The following is a 21,910-nucleotide window of genomic DNA, read 5'->3' as shown; positions in this document are numbered from 1 at the left end:
GGGGGAAATAAGGAAACAATTCAGAGTTTACCAACGGTGATGTTACATAACCTGTAATGATTTATCCAGTAGTTAAAGGGGCCCTGAAATCCAAATGCATGTTGATCTGTGTTGATTCATAATACCCTCAACATCACTTTTGCGTTGAAACGAATATCTAGAAACATTCCATATATTTTTAATGATTTTTTTCTTCTATTTTTCTTCAGATTACTTGGGAACGCCCATAAAAAGAATCCTTTCAAACCAATCGATATTCATATTCTTGAGATGACATCATTTGTCAATCATTGCTAAAGTGTTGAAATGTTTAACAAAAGCCATTGGAATGCACCTTCCCCTCGACTCAGCATAACTTGCATGTTTCAGTCGTATTAATGTGACGAACAAAAGACATTGCGAGGGAACATGTGCACATGGACTTATCCCAAGCTCGCTTTATTTGAGATGTACATTTATAGCCTACATAGTTTTGCCTGCTGCACAGGCTAAATGGGCCTAATCTGACAAAACTACATTACTTTACTAACGTACTTCTGTCTAAAAAAAAAAAAAAAATCCGAATGGTCACCGAACAACGTATGTCAAGTTACGAAGTTTTTTCCTGCCTAATGACCTCATAATTTTCTTTAGGTAGGCCTAGATAGAAATTTACGAGTCTTTTAATCTACAAAAGTTACTACACTAAACTACTACACTATATTTGGACATTCTTGACACCACGTTTTGTAAAACATCAATGATAAGAAGAAAATGTCAAAACTCGAAACGTGCAGTGCTCTCCTAACATTGTCCCGACATTGTCTGGGTAAGGTCTTTTAAAACATGGCTTTGAATAACAAATACTAGTAATATTCGCATAGCATGAAGCATACAATTATCTATTACAAAACTATCATTTCAATTGAATGTAGCTATACAGCACCTCAACTTGCGCCTAAGTTTCCCTATATCTTCATTTTTAGTTGCTCTTCTCTGCTAAAAACAAACCTGTGTATGTATACTAGTAATTGAAAATGGGTTTATTGTTTACACAAGACTCTATCATCGCAATGCTCTTTCCCGTTGACGTCCCCCCCCCCCCTTATCACAAACTCAGTGCCGTTTCATTCGTTTTTCGTTGTTATTGCCCCTTTCTCAGATGTAGTCATACAAGTGTGTAATTGTTATATATTTGTTTGATCTCTTTATACGAAGGCATGTTCCAACTGTACAATTGTTTTCTTTCTTTATGATAATGGGAAATAAACTTGAATCTTCGTATTGTATTTGGGCAACTGCAAATTCAATCGCCGTTCCAGCAATCTACAATACAAGATCATGATGATTATTGCTTGCATTAATCGTCATTAACGTTTCATATAGCTTGTTGAGCGTTGGTATCGACGTCCAGTTGGCTCTGTTTACTGGCCACCTGGAATCTTCGCTCTTTTTTGTAATGTTTATACTTGTTTAAATGAAATCGGATTTGTCACAAACATGTAGAAATTGTGTTTTTTTACAGTACATAGTTTTTCTGTGCAGGTAATTTTCCCGTCAGTGTTTGAAATCTTGATATTGTGCTTTTATTTAGATTGAGCGCTGATCTGTCGAACTTCTTGCGATAAGAGTATACTTGGCGCCGACCTTCTAAGTACTTATGTCTTAAAGGGATCGTATAGTTTTGGTTGAGACCTAATTTCAGGTTTCTAACATTTTTTGGTGAGATAATGAGAAACCTCTTATGAAATATGAAAGAGCATGTAATTCCATGGGGAATTCAACATTTATTTGATGAAAATTGGTTTGGAAATGGCTGAGATATCCAAAACAGAGCGATTCTAATAAGTGTGGGACCCACACTTTATTACGATCGCTTTGTTTTACTTTGTTTTAGGATGTTTCAGTCATTACAAACCCGATTTTCATCAAATAAACTTTGAATTCCTCTTAAAATGGTATGCTCTGTACTATATCATAAGTGTTTTGTTCGTATCTCACAAAAAGTTAAAAGCCCAATTTTCATCTCTACCAATACTGTACATCCCTTTAACATCACAAATACTAGGTGTTACAAAAACATTTCCAACTTTTGATTCTTGATAGTTCAAAGACTATATATCAGATAAAACTGTCATTGATATGAGTTACAGCTGAATGGTGTACAATTTAGTTGGAGGTGATATGAATATGAAAACCTATATTAGTTTCATGAAATCAATGATTTATTTCAATGTTAGGTTCCAGATTTTGAGCAAATTTTAACCCTCTGTACAAAACTGGAACTTTACACAGGAAACAATGATGTGTACATGTATGTGAGTGTGTGTTTACAATGACCCTGAACAATGGACATGGCTCTCATACCACCTGTTCAGAGCTCTGCTGCAAGCCACATGAATACTTTATTAATGATTCATGTGGATTACCCCGAGCACCGCTAGTCTGAATTTATGACACAGGGTGAAAAGCATGCACATAAGAAAAATGAGCATAATATGTTTCCATGTGCTTGCATACACCGCATTTGGTTGAAAATAGAGCAAAATCTGAAACCTAACTGAAAAATTACTGTTGAATTTTACGAGACTGAATCATTCTTTTATTTTCAAATTACCTCCAACAAAATTGTACACTATTCAGCTTATTGTTCATATCAATGTTAGTGTTATCTGATATATAGTTTTTGAACTATAAAGGATCGAAAGTGGGAAATATTTTTGTAACACCTAGTACAAACCGCACAAATATACAATCAGGCATACACGCAATTGCAACCCAAACTCATACATACGTTTACTCATGTACACACACATTAACCCACACCTTGTGTTTGCAAAGGCACGTGAATGATGGATGTGTAGATGTTTAAAATCCGTTTGAACTAATCCTAACCAGGACAGGCATTCAAAACTTGGAAAACAACCATACTGAAAGAGAAAAGAATAGAATAAAAACAATTTGACACACTTCCACGTCGCAAGACCCCTTTTTCATAATCAAACTCAATGACTCTCTGTAGAATGACGGTCTTAGTTGTTTATAAAATATAAGGAAACAAAATGTGACTAACACAACGACACACTTTTGAACAATTATTGATATATAGCACTTGAGTGGATTTATTTTTTTTCCGGTTCTTTCGATATACTTGAGTTTTTGGAAGCATGTCTGCGTCTGCTTGTGCCATCATGATTATTTCAAGACACCTAGGTCGTCAACAATCAGCGCTGTGGAAAGTCGGTCGTCCCCTAATACTCGTCACCCTCTTCCTCCTCGCCTTCAGCATCGGCGGAGTCGACACCGACCTCCTCGTAGTCCTTCTCCAGGGCAGCCAGATCCTCACGAGCCTCGGAGAACTCTCCCTCCTCCATACCCTCTCCCACGTACCAGTGGACGAAGGCACGCTTGGCGTACATCAGGTCGAACTTATGGTCTAGACGAGCCCAGGCCTCGGCGATGGCCGTGGTGTTACTCAGCATGCACACAGCACGCTGGACCTTGGCCAGATCGCCACCGGGCACCACGGTTGGTGGCTGGTAGTTGATGCCGACCTTGAAACCAGTTGGGCACCAGTCGACGAACTGGATGGTGCGTTTGGTTTTGATGGTAGCGATGGCGGCATTGACATCCTTGGGGACGACATCACCACGGAACAGCAGACAGCAGGCCATGTATTTGCCGTGACGAGGATCGCACTTCACCATCTGGTTGGCGGGCTCGAAGCAGGCGTTGGTGATCTCGGCAACAGTCAGCTGCTCATGGTAGGCCTTCTCGGCGGAGATGACGGGAGCGTAGGTGGCCAGAGGGAAGTGGATACGAGGGTAAGGCACCAAGTTGGTCTGGAATTCTGTCAGGTCGACGTTGAGGGCACCATCGAATCGGAGGGAAGCGGTGATGGATGAAACGATCTGGCCGATGAGACGGTTCAGGTTGGTGTAGGTGGGACGCTCGATGTCGAGGTTGCGACGGCAGATGTCGTAGATGGCCTCGTTGTCGACCATGAAGGCACAGTCGGAGTGCTCAAGAGTGGTGTGAGTGGTCAGGATGGAGTTGTATGGCTCGACAACAGCTGTGGAGACCTGAGGGGCAGGGTAGATGGCGAACTCGAGCTTGGACTTCTTTCCGTAGTCCACGGAGAGACGCTCCATGAGAAGGGATGAGAAGCCGGAGCCGGTGCCACCGCCGAAGCTGTGGAAGATGAGGAATCCCTGAAGACCGGTGCACTGGTCAGCCAGCTTCCTGATCCTGTCGAGGACCATATCGATGAGCTCCTTGCCGACGGTGTAGTGACCACGGGCGTAGTTGTTGGCGGCATCCTCCTTGCCAGTGATCAGCTGCTCAGGGTGGAACAGCTGGCGGTAAGTTCCAGTACGGACTTCATCTGTCAAAAGAGGTAAGCATTAAACATTGAAGTGAAGTGAACATTTTAATTCTGAAATCCACGTTACTATAAGAGCATCAATGACAGCCGTTAGTGTTCAATTTAGAAAACGAAATATTTTTAATCATATGAACATTTCATCGGCCAATCATTGCATAGTCGAGGACAATTAAAAATGATTTATGATACTGCAAAAGATACATATAAGACTTCAGCGGTTACAGGGAAATGAAGAAGTCAGTGATACACCAAGGGAGATGGGTGGGGAGGAGGTTTTTTTTTTCCCTTCTAGAATATTAGACATTCAAAACAATTTCGTTCACTGTAAGTGCAATTTTCACAATTATTATGTCACAGTTGGTGTTAAGAGATAAATGTAAATATAGTTCGATTTCATGTAAACTGAACGTGATTGTAAGGTCGCAGAATTTCACATTTTAATTATTTTCAGCAAGAAATAGTGTTATTGTTCCAAACCCCTCACAAACTCGAAGTTTCAACGTCATCACTCACTTCCTTGTACAGTGTGTGTGTGTGTGTGTGTGTGTGTTTGTATATATATATATATATATATATGTATATATGTGTGTGCTTCGATCATCAAATAGATACAACTCCTTCTATGATCAATGTCTCAAGGTTATTTCAGTTGTACAACATGACTTCAAGGATACAACTTGTTCATTCTGATTTCATACAAAAGAAAAAAAAAATCTAAATGTACGGGTCAACTTTAGATTTGAGATAATTGCATTATCGCTAAAAGGCAACCGTTGTTGCTAGACTAAGATCACTGGTTTGTAGTAGCATGTGTGACCTGGGAAACTTCCATAATTTCTTGAAGTGTAAATTTGTTGATACATCTACACTTACAGATCTGCTAATCACTAAAGTCTTATAGAAGCCAAATTTATCATGTGGGATTGCACTTCTGAGTTTAAGACTTTAGCCTCGGATGTTACAAAAATGATTATGATAGCTGTCGACTTCTTACCGACAACAGTAGGTTCGAGATCGACGAAGACGGCACGGGGAACGTGCTTGCCGGCTCCAGTCTCGCTGAAGAAGGTGTTAAAGGAGTCGTCACCTCCTCCGATGGTCTTGTCAGAAGGCATCTGACCATCGGGCTGGATGCCGTGCTCCAGACAGTATAACTCCCAGCATGCATTGCCGATCTGGACACCAGCTTGTCCGACGTGGATTGAGATACATTCACGCTGTAAAGAGGAAAACATTGATATTGTTAATTGCTGATAGAGAGGAGAACACGAGTAGTAGGCATAAGCTCACAGTCTTATTAAAAAAATATCAAATTTATTCATGAGTCTAAGTTTTGACTGTCTGATATAATCTTTACATCTTGTCACAGGCTAATTCATAGGCATAGCTACCGGGTAACAATGTTCTTTCCTGGATGCCCTGCTCCAGATAGTACTGACCAAGCATGCATTGTTTGTAAATTATTTGGACATTTTTTTTTTGTCCGAGGTAGGTTGGTCAAAAACGGGACGTCACTCTCAAGAAAATTAATAAAAAAAACAAAATAATTCAATCGTCGAAACCTGTCTTTGGTGCGAAGTACTTAATTTTAAAAAGGCATGGTTTTTCACGGTACATGCTTTTTGAGGTAGGTTTCATTCTCCTGAAACTCGCACGAGCTTTACAATCTGAACTCAGATTTTGAATAAAACGAAACAAGCCCCTAGTAAAACTAGATAGTCAAAAATATAATTACGAAGTTTCTCCGATAAATATTTACCTAACAAAACAAAGATGGACGCAATTGGAAGGCATGCATGATTTTCTTTTTCTTTTACTTACTTCAGAAAGAAGAACAATTCTTTTACAGGATACAATAACGTGAGCAATTTCTTCTTCTCAAATTGAAATTGAAATTAATCTACATTTTCTGCACATGTAATTTAAATATTTGAATACATAATCACCGTCCTGTAAAATTATGTTACAGTTTCCGAGTATCCCAGTATCATGCTTCATGAGGCATTGTCCAATGGCTAGTCCTTCATAAATAAATTACAGCAATGGGGAAAACGTGATTTTTAGAGTGAACGAGTATAAGTGAAATTCAGCAAAAATTGAAAATGTGAAGGGTATCCAACGAACAAAATGCGTTCCTCTTCCAAGTCCTTTTTATTAATAGACTCTAGATTACCCATGGGCGTCACCAGGGGGGGTGCGTTGGGTGCGAACGCACCCCCCTTCAGATCCTTTAAAAAAAAAAAAAAAAAAAAAAAAAAATCAGTCTGCGAGCGACCTCAACGCCGGACGCTAAATAATTATTCTTTTCTATTTTAAAAAAATATATATTTTGCACCAGGGACACACACACACACACACACACACACAAAATCGTCGGCAAAAGCAATTCGCACCCCTGGTTCTGGCAGCACTAATTTTATACAATATCTATTAGTATTCTACAGTGTTTACTATTTATCGACCGTACTGTACATCCGTACGATACGGAGCACTTATACACGTTTGCATGTACGTATGCTACTTACAAGTATGTAGGGTCTATGTACGTTACTTCTGACCAATCCATATTGCCAGCCCAAGAGCAAGCCTTAGCCTCATTAAAAAAAAGAAAAAAACATGGAGGGGCAAGCATATTTTAGTTTCCCCCCCCCCCCCCCATAATTGATAATTCCCGAAATGAGAAGATTTTCTTGCTTTTGAAAGAAAACAAATGTTGCCCCCATAAAAATATTGGAAGGCAAGCGCACCATTTGCCCCAACCCACATAATCATAATTCCCGCGATGAAAAGATTTTCTTGCTTTTTGTTAGAATTCAAGAAATCTGTCCAATTATTTCACCCAAAAGCAGTGGCGTAACTACGGAGGGGGGGGGGGGGGGGGGGGGTGCGCCCCCTCCCAATCCGCTGGTAAAAAAAAAAAGATTTACCGAAATAGTAGTTCAAGTGTTAGTAAACTGCTTTTGAATGAAAGGGTAATCCAGAAATAAGATATTTTTCTATGATTTCTTTTAACCATAATTAAATAGGTATATAGTGTGAAACATTGTTCAAAAAGCCCGGACCCGACAAAAGATTGTGATTCCTGGTTGGCATTCTGCATAATATAAGCAGGATGTGTGCAGTGTACTCAGTACATCCGAACGAAGAGTCGCTACAATGTTGCGCAATGTGATGTAGAATGTACACCTTTGTACCTTACGCTTCGTTATATCAAAGCTAGATCATTGATTTTGCAGTGTTGCTTTACATACTAGTCTATATGAAAATGTCTTGCATTGCCAATAAAAAGACTTGACATGGGCTAATTCCTAACTTTTCCATGTATACAATACACACACACTAACAAACACGCACAATTAGTTTAGGGGATGCTCTAAAGTGCAGATTTTGGACATCCTTTCCCCGCTTGGTCACTTCGACGCCACCTCGCTGGTCATACCTCCCCCAGTCATGAACATAAACCCACACCCTTGACTACCAGTGGCGGATCCAGGGGGAGGGGCGCACCGGGCGTTCCCCCCCCCCCCTTTAATTTCCAAAGCGAAAAAAAAAAAATAATATAGCTGCAAACGGCAGTTTTTGGACAGTAAAATGTCAAAATTTTCAAGCTCGCTCGCTCCTCTCGCTTGCATTTAGTCGTAATGCCATTCTCCCTGAAGTTGCCGCCAGTAATTGCCGGCAGTTGCGCCTGGTGCGCCCCCCCCCCCTTAATTTCCAAAGCGAAAAAATATAGCTACAAACGGCAGTTTGGGGACTGTAAAATGTCAAAATTTTCAAGCTCGCTCGCTCCGTTCGCTCGCATTTAATCTTTATGCCATTCTTCTGATGTTGCTGCCAGTAATTGCCTGCAGTTGCGCCCGGTGCGCCCTCCCCCTCCCCCCCCCTTAATTTCCAAAGCGGAAAAATATGGCTAAGAACGGCAATTTTTGGACTGTAAAATGTAAAATTTTCAAGCTCGCTCTCTTCGCTCGCTCGCATTTAATTGTTATGCAATTCACCTGATGTTGCTGCCAGTAATTGCCAGCAGTTCCGCCCGGTGCCCCTCCCCCCTTAATTTCCAAAGCGAAAAAAAATATGGCTAAGAAAGGCAGTTTTTGGATTGTAAAATGTAAAATATTCAAGCTCGCTCGTTCCGCTCGCTCGAATGTAATCATTATGCTCTCCTGATATTGCTGCCAGTATTTGCCAGCAGTTGCGCCCGATGCGCCCCCTTAAATTCTAAAGCGAAGAAATATAGCTACAAACGGCAGTTTGTTTGTTTTTTACTGTAAAATGTCAAAATTTTCAAGCTCGCTCGCTCGCTCGCTCGCTCGCATTTAATTGTTACGCAATTCTCCTGATGTTGCTGCCAGTAATTGCCGGCAGTTGCGCCCGGTGCGCCCCCCCCCCCCCCTCCTTTATTTCCAAAGCGAAAAAATATGGCTCCAAATGGCAGTTTCTGGACTGTAAAATGTCAAAATTTTCAAGCTCGCTCTCTTCGCTCGCTCGCATTTAATTGCTATGCCATTCACCTGATGTCGCTGCCAGTAATTGCCAGCAGTTGCGCCCGGTGCGCCCCCCTTAATTTCCAAAGCAAATAAATATGGCTAAGAACGGCAGTTTTTGGACTGTAAAATGTAAAATTTTCAAGCTCGCTCGTTCCGCTCGCTCGAATGTAATCATTATGCTCTCCTGATATTGCTGCCAGTATTTGCCAGCAGTTGCGCCCGATGCGCCCCCTTAAATTCTAAAGCGAAGAAATATAGCTACAAACGGCAGTTTGTTTGTTTTTTACTGTAAAATGTCAAAATTTTCAAGCTCGCTCGCTCGCTCGCTCGCATTTAATTGTTACGCAATTCTCCTGATGTTGCTGCCAGTAATTGCCGGCAGTTGCGCCCGGTGCGCCCCCCCCCCCCTCCTTTATTTCCAAAGCGAAAAAATATGGCTCCAAATGGCAGTTTCTGGACTGTAAATGTCAAAATTTTCAAGCTCGCTCTCTTCGCTCGCTCGCATTTAATTGCTATGCCATTCACCTGATGTTGCTGCCAGTAATTTAGTGTCAAAACGCACCCCCCTTGAAAAAAAGCTGGTGACGCCCCTGTTACCGGATGATTCATGCCTTCTCCAATAAGTCCAAGAAGGGGTACATTATCGACATTATAAAAACAGTTGAAGAGTTCAAAAATTGAGAACGTAGAAGTCTAGATCTGCATTTCAAAAGCTATAAACACGTGGACTTTTGAGTAAATTAAATTATCTTTCATGCCTGCTGTTTTCGTAGCAGTGATAATGGCTGCTATCTACACCGTTTCACAAAAACAAGTAATAGGCCTAGGCTGTACTAAAAGTCGACAGTCAAACTTACCATTTTGGCTGTGGGAAAGTGTCGAAATTTGCTGAAACGAAAGGTGAGTTTGTCAAGGGTGTTCTTCTTATCCTACGTTGATGGTAGGGCCGAAAAGATCCTATGTGATGTTTGCTACGGAAATCACCTGTCTTTATAAGTCAGGCGCATATCGACTGATGTTATTGGTCGATGGAGAACCCGAACAAAGCACATGCCGGAGAGCGCCAATCTGAATAATTATGCAAAGAGCGTGCTTGCATTTCAAGGGTGTGCCTGTACAGCTTTCAGCAACGCGCTGGTTTGTGGGGCATATCATAAATGTTTGATCTTAAATGTCTCCGCGGACAAGAGCGCTCAATTGATTATGGTGATTGATTATGAAAATCACCACTTCAACAATTTATTTTTTTTTTCTATATTTCAACTTTGCTGTCTGCAGTTTATTCTATCTTGACGAAATACCTTTGCTTCTTCAAACGCTTGTATTGGGCATATCTATAAATGCACTGACACAGAGTATAATGGGGGGAAATCAACGTTAATGCTAATCATTGCTCATTTTACATCGCATATTATGCATCTTTCTCTTAAACCGGGCGGGTTTAATTGCGAAGTAAATTCGAATTTGTTGGCATGTGAACATTTCTCCGATGAATTGTTAGCGAACAGACAATTTCTGTAATGTATTACACTTCATGGATGTTTCTTTTCCTGCAGCAGTCTATAATAAGCCAGTTCAGTTAGCTCATGGGCACATTGGTACAAAGATCTTTATTTTTTCTCAATTGGTTAGGCACTTCACTCGTTGATAAAGCAGCGTGATGCATAAGCATGCTCACAATTTATGGAATTCACATTCAAACAAAGAATGAATTTACGCAGAGCAGGTGACAAGAATATGGTCTGTCAATTGTCACTTCGGCAGGCATTCATTTTATTATTTTGTGTTTAATGCAACAAACTTTTTTTACCAACATTGCTAAATACCAGGCTTGCTGTAAGGTGGATGTTCTCGTAAGCACCATTTATAAGGGTTACAAGAATAATCATTACATCAGGGATGCTTATCTCAGTGAATTAAAAAAAAACAACCCCAACGTACCTGATTGTACAAAGGACATTTTTCTGCTCATGCGCAAAGTGGAACTGTAAACTGACTTAGGCTGCGTTCACATAGAAGTATACTATTCGGGTATTCGGGCTCATTTTTCGAGGGCACGAGAATAGCTTGAATCGAACGATAGGATTTCCTCACACCGGTTCACATAGGAGGGCACGATTCGAAAGTACCGAATAGCTGCGAAAAGTATAGCAAAGTGGGAATCGAGCTTGTTCGATTTTTTTGCAGCGTATACCGTCTCTCGTTTATGAAATAATGACAATTTTGGTCTGGATTTGCCCTTTAGCAAAAATAAGCATGTAGACTGACATTCTGATGCAGTTTAAAAATTGTTAATAAGATTTGCTGGGATGTAAGAGGAAGAAATCCTCACTGCATGGGATGGTGAGTTGACGGTGCGGGTGATGGTGTATTCGGTGCCCGAATAGCGAATAGCGAATAGCGAATAGCGAATACCGAATACTTCATGTGAACGAAACCTTAGGAAATCCTATCGTTCGATTCAACATGATTCAAGCTATTCGCGTGCCCTAGAAAACGAGTCCCGAATACCCGAATAGTATACTTCTATGTGAACGCAGCCTGACTTGAGGAAGAGTACAGGCCAACAAATCTCATTTTTTTTTTGACCTGTTCGATCCAAATAATTATATAAGCTCCGGTTACGTTATCATTTTGCTTTTGTTTTTTGTTCTGGTCTCACTATTAAAACCCCATCCCTGTTTATAAACTCTCCTAACTGTCATCAGTCATTGTACAAGTCATCAAGAGGAAATTCATCTGAAATAAGCATCAAAATTCCAACGGGTATGCACCTTGCTTTGACTAATTTGCAGTAGTATAGGCGTAACAGAACTAGTTACATTTCAGAGAGTATACATATAATCATGATGACAGTCATTGCTGATGGCATGCGTCAGGAAAAGATATTAAATTGTGTTGCATGACCCCGGCCTTGCTAAAGTATTGCATAATCAAATGATCAAGATTCTGATACATATTTCGAGCAAATAAATCATAAGTAAAATCACCATGGACAACGTGAGGAATTGGACATCAGGGGGCATTTACTTTTGAAACAAGAACACAGGTTGGGAGAATATTCATGAAAAATAATGAAAATCGATAATGAAAGTCAACCTTCACATGAAAGAGTGGTATAAACCATGATCAAATTAGATATAAGCATAGGTGATCGTAATAGTGTATAAGCTTCCCAGAGGCCTGGATACAAAATCTCTACCGAAGTTCCTATTGTCGTTGCTGTTGCAGTTAAAATGGATCAAAAGCAATTAATTTATCATATCAAAAGATTGTGGAGTTGCGATGAATTATCAATTGTGACTTTTGAGAGGAGAGGGTCGTCGTTACTCAATCACAGAGGCATATACTGTAATTATTATTTCTACGGTCTGTGGAAACCAGAGGGCAAACAATAATTCATAGGACATAGGTGGTGATGACGTCATCACGTGATATAGTTGTCAATGCAGACTTTAATTGTCTCTAACAACTCTTCAGTGAAAATATGTGAAACTTTGGATTTTCGTAACGTTCTTATCTTTAATGCAAATGTAACACAGCAGGTTTGAGACAAATGACACTGGACTCCATCATTTGTTCAGTATAGTGGCAGACTTTAATTGAGGGTGGCTTAACCCTGAAAAGAACAACAACAACAAAGAACAAACCATGACTTACACAATGGCCATGTAACATACCTACAAACTGCATATTGTTGTAACATACTTCACAACTGATGCTTAAGTTTTGTTCATTCATGCTTTTCAGCATTCCAATCCATGTGAACTGTAATGGAAGCATCAATATCACGTTTTATGATTTTCCATCCATATCGTTTTCATTACCATACACCATTGTACAAATATGATTTTATACCATTGTCACTGAAGATTATCTACACTGATAATCATCTTTATTCTTTAAATTCACAATATACAATGTACTCCCTTCTGATTTATTTCAGCCACATGCATATAGTTGCCCCCCCTTTTTTTGTTGTTTATTTTGCTTTGTATTGTTTTGGACTCAGTGTATATGTCCCAACATCTGCTTTCATAATATGCAAAATAACTCACAGCCTGCTATATGTACTACAAACAGCACAAATTTAATGATATTACCTTGTCAGCAAACAGGCTTGTAGGACTATCAACACCAATATACTGTATCGTACAACATCAACTCTGAAATGTATTAAACAAAGCATATTTCAACTGACCAAAAACTTCCTGAAACAAGTTTCCTTTCAACAACAACCTATGTACAAATTAAGCAGTGTTGAGCTTGCTAGCCTATATGCTTATCACTGCCCTACTACAACTCACCCCTCTTGAGCTCTCTCGAGACTCGACTCCGTGCAGTGACTTCCAAGCCACTCAGTGAACTTGAACGCTGTAGTATCAACATTACATAAAAATAACATGAATGTCTTAGTGTCTTGTTGTACCTAACGGCACTATGATTTGAGTCACAGACTCTATTTGTCATAACAGATAACTCCTATCAAACACCTAGCCAGCGTCATCCGTATTATACATTCCAGGGAGTATGGTAACATATCCCATCTGGCACACTCTCCATAGAGAAGAATATACAACACATTGATGCTACAGTAACATAGGTGTATGTTATAGCCGATACAGCATACTTCTCGAATTTTAGTACACTGCACCACTACACCTAGATACAACTAGTTCATCATCTCTCTGGGTGATGGATCGATACCATGTATCTAAGGCTACCTTATACCCCATGTAGAGTGCTATGACGTACCATCATTCAATGCCTGAATGGTAAAGCTAATACCGTTTCCATCGTACGGTGTACCTCATACAGGATACTTGTCATACCTTCTATTTCCATCATTCTCATTAAACTATGAACACAGCATGAAGTGACTCTTGAAATATGGCATTCTCACTCACACTGCAACCTATGCCATAAAACTACAACCTTATCCCTAGGGAAAGGAATGAAACAGCATACCCTGTCTTCCTTCATCTCTCTTATTTCTTACTACACAATCACTCCGGATCACTTATCACCTAAAATCAGTCACCTTTCAAAGTTTCAGTGATTACACAGTGACTATTTATACTTGCATAGCATCAAACTTCCAATGGAAACACTATGCATAAACATGAACGGCTTGCCTGCATTGGAGCATACATTACTGTGTCACCCAAAAGTAATCACACAAGCTCCCTCTAATATCATGAAGCCAACCAGTATCCTTCATATATAACATAGCATTGTGACAAGTTACTCTCTAGTTTGCCAGGTATAACACACACATTTATCTGCACCATCGGTACCATATCTTAGCTTATGCAGTAACTCTGCGTAATGCAGCTGCCCTCAGCAGCACTGACTACAACCTTTCTTTACACAACTTGACAAATCATGCTTCAAACTCACACTTGTCACTTATTGTACAACTATATAATAACAAAGTTGTCATTTTCATAGTCCAGGCATTGTAACCCAGGTTTCTCACCAAGTTCAGGCCTCTTGTTTCTCCACAACTTTGTTGAAACTTCTGGAACCTTTGAGCTAAGACATGCTAGCTTTCATCCATCATCCTGCTCCAGAATGTTTCACTGGTCCCCCAGCCACATTTTGATGACTGCACACAACCCTGAACACAGTATGGTCAATGCTGCATGCTTTCACTAAAACAATAGGGTGTGTGAGCCACACACACAATAGGGTTTTGTACCTCAGCAAAAAGAAGAAGAAGTGAGAGCGTAGTCTACACCTCTCAGACTCACAAGATTAGTCTCAAAACTAGACTCAAGTAAGGCACTATTGCCAATTCAAATTGTACATTGCTTAGTTGCAGAGATTAACATAACTGGTCTGTTACACAAAGTTTAATGCAGCTTATACCATTCACTTTCTTAGTGAGTTTATACTCCACTGACCAGTCATCTGTTATCAACGTGAAACTGAAATAGCGTTGCATTTGAACCATTCGGCAAGAGAGCTCGATCAGCCATGCTAGCTTCAATGTAGGTAAAAATAAGATTATACCGGTCATTTTACTGTAGTCATTAGTATCATTATTATAGATGTGGCTGTTTTATCTCAGTCCTTCTCAAACCAGTCTGACTATACCCTCTTCTTCTCGTCTGCCACTTTCGCGTCTGTATAAACGGAGGGTATAACATCAAAAACACCATTGAAGGCTGCCAACAGACATAATAGTTATCATTGTACAATACGATGTATCATGTACTTTTACAACATTTCACACGGCAAGTAAACGATAATGCAATGAACATTTCAGATTTGGCACATTATCGCTAAAATAATCTCAAAATCAGATTTACAACTCATCTTGAGACCATTTCCTCTCATTTTTTTAAATGAATTCAAAGAGAGAGAGAGAAAAAAAATCCTTAGAATCAAATTCAATTCTAGGGCATTGATTGTTAGATTATTGACAAAGAATGATTTGAAAGTATAACTTTCTGATTAATAAACTAAGAATACATTTGTTATAGGGCGATGATGACATAACCTTATTCGATGGGATTTTGTAAAGTTCATTCATTTGCAGACTGTATCAGTAATGAAGAAAAACATGCAAAAAATGCGCATGTTGAAATATTCCCCATATTTGCCAAGTCTATCGTACGTGTTATCTTTTTTATTTTACTTGATTTGCTCTTTACCATGTGCATGTCCATCGAAAATGAGACCGAGTTCCCTTTTCACAGGAATGTTCAATACTGTATACATGTACATGTAGGCTTACCTGGGCCCCGTCTTATAAAGCCTTCAAATCAATCACAAGTCCCCAAAATCAATCGCAACTTGCATTGCAGCTCACAAGAAACTTGTGATTGATTTCTATCACAAGTCTTTATAAGACAGGCCCCTGTAGAGTTGTTTTTTTTTTACTCCATTTGTAAAAGGGCATACTACATTTTTAGTGGACTAGCGCCCTCTTTGTCGAACTTTTTTCACCTCTCCTCTCTCTCTCTCTCTCCATTTGTCTAAAGAATACAGTCACACACACACACACACACACACATAATGCACTGATATGTCATGACTTGTATCGTACATTGTACAAACGTATCAAAATCTTTATTTCAGTTTGTTTTTTATTTCCCCTACCTTGACCTTCTTACTAGGGTTTTCTTTCTTTTCTTTTCTTTTTTTTAAAAATATTTTCGAGAAAAGAAGGGTGTTCCTTGGCACATATTTATTTTGTCGTTTATGACCACAAGAGCAGTTTGCCAAAATCTAATAGAAAAAAAAGCAAAAACACACGCGTTTTCTTGTACAATGTACAAGTACGAGACAGTAGGACGAATTCCGCACACATGAAGGCCAAGATGATTTATTTTTTCAGTGAATCTAAACAGAGTGGTGAAGAGTTTTAAGTTTAAAACAGTTATCCAAACTACATGTATTAGGAGTTATCCAAACTATTAGGTAACCATCACATACAGGTGTATTGTTGGACATGTATTATGCAAATTAGACAAGGGCACATTAATGTGTCTATGTCATTTTTTTTTTTTTTGTGTCAATGTAAATGTTTACGGTGTTTGTACATGTATCCCTGTACAAGTGTGCCAAAATGTATATTCATTGTACCCGTCATGTACAGACTATGTCTGTCAGGATGGCTAGTGTACGTGTCGTGGTCATGCATCTACAAGTCTGTTGTGTTTGAGCTGATATTGACTTGATTAGCGTAGCCATTTCCTTGTGGAATTAGGCACAAGTAATAAACGTTCTATACAAGTACCATTCCCGGAAAAAAAACCAAACAGCAACAACAACACACACACTCACATGTACAAACACAAGAAGTTTTTAAGTTTGTTTGTTTTTTCTTAAGATTTTTGTAAGCAACCTCTCTGAAGCTGACACAAACAGACACGGTAAACACCACGCAAGTACTTATATATTCTCACCTCTCAAAGCCACAACCTACGTCCAACACAGCACTCCCCCACCATAACTCGGATAAGATATTGCGCAGGAAACCGTAAGTTTATGAGATATCAAAGCTTTAAACTTTATTGGAACTTTGCTCCAAAAAAGGCAAGGTGATTGATTGTGCTTTCAAGTGACTGAATGAGAGTTTATTTTTTCGGCATCCTTGGGATTTTGCTGCAGTTATGGAAATTTCAACAAAGTCTTGTTCCGAGGGAATTGTCATTGATGTGGAATGGTTCACGAAGGAATCTGGTCAGCGTTCAAACTGAATGCGCTGTGGAATGACACATGTTGTCATCTAATACTCTTCGCCCTCTTCCTCCTCTCCCTCAGCGTCGACGGAGTCGACACCGACCTCCTCGTAGTCCTTCTCCAGGGCAGCCAGATCCTCACGAGCCTCGGAGAACTCTCCCTCCTCCATACCCTCTCCCACGTACCAGTGGACGAAGGCACGCTTGGCGTACATCAGATCGAACTTGTGGTCCAGACGAGCCCAGGCCTCGGCGATGGCCGTGGTGTTGCTCAGCATGCACACGGCACGCTGGACCTTGGCCAGATCGCCACCGGGCACGACGGTTGGTGGCTGGTAGTTGATGCCGACCTTGAAACCAGTTGGGCACCAGTCGACGAACTGGATGGTGCGCTTTGTCTTGATGGTAGCGATGGCGGCGTTGACATCCTTGGGGACGACGTCACCACGGTACAGCAGACAGCAGGCCATGTACTTGCCGTGACGGGGATCGCACTTCACCATCTGGTTGGCGGGCTCGAAGCAGGCGTTGGTGATCTCGGCAACGGTCAGCTGCTCATGGTAGGCCTTCTCGGCGGAGATGACGGGAGCGTAGGTGGCCAGAGGGAAGTGAATACGTGGGTAGGGCACCAAGTTGGTCTGGAACTCGGTCAGATCGACGTTCAGGGCACCATCGAATCGGAGGGAAGCAGTGATGGATGAAACGATCTGGCCGATGAGACGGTTCAGGTTGGTGTAGGTGGGACGCTCGATGTCGAGGTTGCGACGGCAGATGTCGTAGATGGCCTCGTTGTCGACCATGAAGGCACAGTCGGAGTGCTCAAGAGTGGTGTGAGTGGTCAGGATGGAGTTGTATGGCTCGACAACAGCTGTGGAGACCTGAGGGGCAGGGTAGATGGCGAACTCGAGCTTGGACTTCTTTCCGTAGTCGACGGAGAGACGCTCCATGAGCAGAGAGGTGAATCCAGATCCGGTGCCACCGCCGAAGCTGTGGAAGATGAGGAATCCCTGAAGACCGGTGCACTGGTCAGCCAGCTTCCTGATCCTGTCGAGGACGAGATCGATCAGCTCCTTGCCGACGGTGTAGTGACCACGGGCGTAGTTGTTGGCGGCATCCTCCTTGCCAGTGATCAGCTGCTCAGGGTGGAACAGCTGACGGTAGGTTCCAGTGCGGACCTCGTCTGTTAAAAGAAGGCAAAGAAAGATTGTTATTAAACAACTGATGCTGCATAAAAAAGGATTTGAAATCTGGCAAAATAAGAACGGAATACTAGTACATGTACATGTACCACCCTTAATATGTTTAAATCAATACAGCTGTAACTGCTTATTTTGCGTTCTATGGTTTTCAAGTCTGAAATTAATTAGGAAGTTACATCAAATATGACTGCCATTGATTTGAACTGAATGTGTCAGTCACTATACAATGCACATTTAATCATTTTAATTATTTTAAACAATTTAAAACATACACAATTAGTTACATTCAAATGGCAAAGTTTTGGTGCTTACCGACAACAGTGGGCTCAAGATCGACGAAGACGGCACGGGGAACGTGCTTGCCGGCTCCAGTCTCGCTGAAGAAGGTGTTGAAGGAGTCGTCACCTCCTCCGATGGTCTTGTCAGAAGGCATCTGACCATCGGGCTGGATGCCGTGCTCCAGACAGTACAACTCCCAGCAGGCATTGCCGATCTGGACACCAGCTTGTCCGACGTGGATAGAGATACATTCACGCTGTAAGGTGGAAAAGCGAACAGAGAGGTTTGATTAAGTACGTGTTTATTTGTAGCTTTATAATGAGTGGACTTGTTTGAAAAATTCAGAATGGCACCATCCAGAACCCAAGAATTATGTCCCATTGGAAAGAGAGAAAAAATGGAGAGGTTCAATGCTCATCCCTCCGCCCCCCCCCCCCCCGTCCCAGCCCCCGCAGCATAATCTTCTCTCAAGGTGACAATGGCACCTGCAGTGCCGCTAAGTAAAACTCATGAACCATCGCATGGCTAAAAAAGGAACAATTGATTGATGGATGGTTCGTTCGTTCGTATTTACTTTATGCCGACTTCAAGTATGTTGATAGAACAAAGTCCAAATTCTGGTATCACCCACCCATCACATGAAAAGCGGTTGGATTATTCCGGATTGTTCCGGCGTCAATTAAGTCAACATCCAAGAAGACGAAGAGTAAACACGTGCTCAGCTCAGCTAACATGGGTGTGCGCACCGCACCGCAAGAGCGATTTTTACAGCCCTTATCAAACCTCCTCAAACCATGATGAAAAGTCGATGAAACATGAATAACATTTTGACGAGCTACGAGGGATATCTGACACTGCTATAATGAACAAGACTTTATCTGTGCACGCGAGACTCAAGAGTTATAAGAAGTCCACTGAGAGTAAAAATCAAACCAACGGAAGGTATAATGACAATCTTGCTGTAAGGTCTTGCTGTACACCATACAGTGAATTCAGCTCCTACAGAGGGCAGTTAGACTGACAGTACTCTTGGAAGCCAATAACGCAACTCGAAAAGGTGAAGACAAAATTTATGCTGAAATATTCCTTGTCCTCACAACCCGTAATGGTACAAAATACATGGAAATATATGGTAACAGCATGAACCATGGTTAACATATCAGTAAATAGAAATTCAAGAAAGCGATACGATTTTTTTAAAGAATACTAAACCAGGGAGGTGATCTCTCGCCATGGCACCAGTCCATGTATATTCACACAATCTCAAACCAACCCAGAATTTGACGAAAGAGGAGGAGAAAATATTGCTAAATTTGGACACCCATTTTTGATGGAGAAATGAGGGAAACTATCAATGATTTTTCCACTTACCATGATTGCAGATTATGTCGTCAAAACAACGAATGAATACAAAGAGGTAATGGCTTGATGAAGGCACTTTTCTCGTCCCAAGTCGATGGTAGGGTTTCGAAAAGATATACTGACGTTGCCACGACCGCGCCGAGGCTTATATAGCCTTCTACGAGTCGTCTTTTGATTGGTCCAAATAACGGTTACCAAGGAATGCCAGCAACGGCAACCCGCCTGTTGCTTTGAGGTTGCCATAAGAGACGGCGAACGGTCTTTCAAACATATCTGACCTATGATCCCTATTAGTCGTCTATTCAGACCCTTTGCAAGAGCCGTTCTTGCTGTGGGAAGTAGTTTTGGGAATGTCACATATATAACTATATAATGTTTGTCTGTTTTAACTGCCCATTTTGCATACAGAGATGAAGGTTTATTGATATATTTAACAGCAGAATATGAAGAGACTAAATTCCGCACAAATTCATGGCGCGCATGAGGTCGAATGGTAGCTGCAATATGTGATGTGTTTCTACAGCTGTATATCGTGCTTTCAAGCACGGAGGTGATCTCCCTGTTACAAGTATCACACGTTGGGTTTCCCCAAAGATTTTAATATACTGTACATATATTTTCTGGTTTCTCCTCCTGAAGTGTATACTTCTTTGTGTTTATTGATGATAAAGTGTACAAGATTTATTATATATAACATACCAGCATAGTGGCAGAGAGAGATATATGTAGCTACCATAGCAAGCTCTAGCCTTCAGGCTTCACACGCTGCTTCTGGCGCGTGTTGCTCAGAGAACACGGACATTATCGTCCTCGTGTTATTGGAACCGTGGTTTCGGCAACGTGTCGCATTCCAGAGAGGCTTTATCATAAATGCCAGAATAATATAACAGCATGTTCCTTGATTACTGTATAGTGATTGTCCCGTAAAGTGTTCAGTCCTTATTTATGGAAGAGCTTCATTGCAATATTGTCCATGTACAGTATTGCTGCCATTTCTAACGATTATGTTCGTTGGCAGCGGTAAAAAGCCCTGAAATATGAAAATGAGACGAAACTACAGAATATCATCGGGCACTATTATCACCTAAAACTAAAAAGGTCATTGTGGTATATGTTCACCAATCTTTTCTTCATTAATCACGTTGGTAGAGAATGATATGTGAGAGCAAATTATATATATACATATATACGATATGTCCTGTCAACCTATTTCAGATGTAGGCCCCTAATACATGACATTTTATATAATCCATCGTCGTCCGTAGCATAATAGTGAATACGAGAAGCTGTGTCTCTTTCCACCTCCCTGATCTCTGTGCTTTTATTCACGTAGTACAAACAGTAATTATGATAGAACCAACGGCAAGGCTGATTGCCACCCTGCTCTAGTCCTCTACGTCATTGGTGAGGAATGCGGAAGTTGAAGATGTCTGGGAATAGATACAGCGATATTAGTATAAATTAAATGATACATCTTGAAATACAATTTGTCTCTTGGGTCCTGCAAAACGGGCTTGCGGATTTAGAGCTGTCGCTGAAATATCGAATCCATGATCCAGCAGACCTATAGCTGAACAGGGTTCTTAAAATCGAAGACTAGGTGAAATTACGTAATAAGTACTTAACGACCGTTTCACGCAGGCTCCAATCCTGGTCTATACAATCATGTTGACCTTACCAACGGCTGGAGCTTGACCGTGGCAACAAGGACATAGAATTGGCGTATCGATAACACGCGGAACCTCCCCATCGAATTTCACACTGTACATATTCGTTATCTATGGTCTAGTAATATGAAGATGGTATTGTAAGAAGTGTTGTCACTTCTTAAGGACAAGTTCACCTTCATAGACATGTGGATTGAGGGAATGCAACAATATTAGTAGAACACATCAGAGAAAGTCTGGGGAAAATCAGACAATCTGTTCAAAAGTTATGAATGTTTAAAGTATCTGCACAGTCACTGCTGGATGAGAAGACTACTACAGTGTATGATATCATATGCGTACAACGATATAAAGAAAATAA

General features: G+C 40.8%; 2 protein-coding genes across 2 annotated transcripts; both read right to left on the bottom strand.

Moving 5' to 3' along the window:
- Positions 1 to 3,230: 3,230 nt before the first annotated feature.
- Positions 3,231 to 5,598, bottom strand: LOC139709152 (tubulin alpha-1 chain-like). Its single transcript, XM_071621110.1, has 2 exons — positions 5,358 to 5,598; positions 3,231 to 4,363 (listed from the first exon to the last, which is right to left on the bottom strand). Exons 1-2 carry the CDS (start codon positions 5,596 to 5,598, stop codon positions 3,231 to 3,233), a joined length of 1,374 nt encoding a protein of 457 aa, XP_071477211.1.
- An 11,247-nt stretch (positions 5,599 to 16,845) lies between these two features.
- Positions 16,846 to 19,995, bottom strand: LOC139709136 (tubulin alpha-1 chain-like). The gene is made up of 3 exons (XM_071621097.1): positions 19,892 to 19,995; positions 18,554 to 18,776; positions 16,846 to 18,222 (listed from the first exon to the last, which is right to left on the bottom strand). The coding sequence occupies exons 1-3, from the start codon at positions 19,892 to 19,894 to the stop codon at positions 17,090 to 17,092; spliced, it is 1,359 nt and encodes a 452-aa protein (XP_071477198.1). The 5' UTR covers positions 19,895 to 19,995; the 3' UTR covers positions 16,846 to 17,089.
- Between the last annotated feature and the right edge of the window lie 1,915 nt (positions 19,996 to 21,910).

Source organism: Diadema antillarum, unplaced genomic scaffold (assembly GCF_040938485.1).
Source record: "Diadema antillarum isolate AM-2024a unplaced genomic scaffold, OU_Dant_1.0 seq00001410_RagTag, whole genome shotgun sequence".
NCBI lineage: Eukaryota > Metazoa > Echinodermata > Echinoidea > Diadematoida > Diadematidae > Diadema > Diadema antillarum.
The sequence above is the reverse complement of the archived record's forward strand: the minus strand, read 5'-3'. Positions and strand labels throughout refer to the sequence as shown.

Bases quoted from the DNA above. Each gene is read 5' to 3' on its own strand.
- LOC139709152 (XM_071621110.1), bottom strand. From the start codon at position 5,598: ATGTTTTCCTCTTTACAGCGTGAATGTATCTCAATCCACGTCGGACAA. The intron at 4,364-5,357 runs GTAAGAAGTCGA...CTCTTTTGACAG, and splicing joins TCTCGAACCTACTGTTGTCG to ATGAAGTCCGTACTGGAACT.
- LOC139709136 (XM_071621097.1), bottom strand. The intron at 18,223-18,553 runs GTAAGCACCAAA...TTCTTTTAACAG, and splicing joins TCTTGAGCCCACTGTTGTCG to ACGAGGTCCGCACTGGAACC.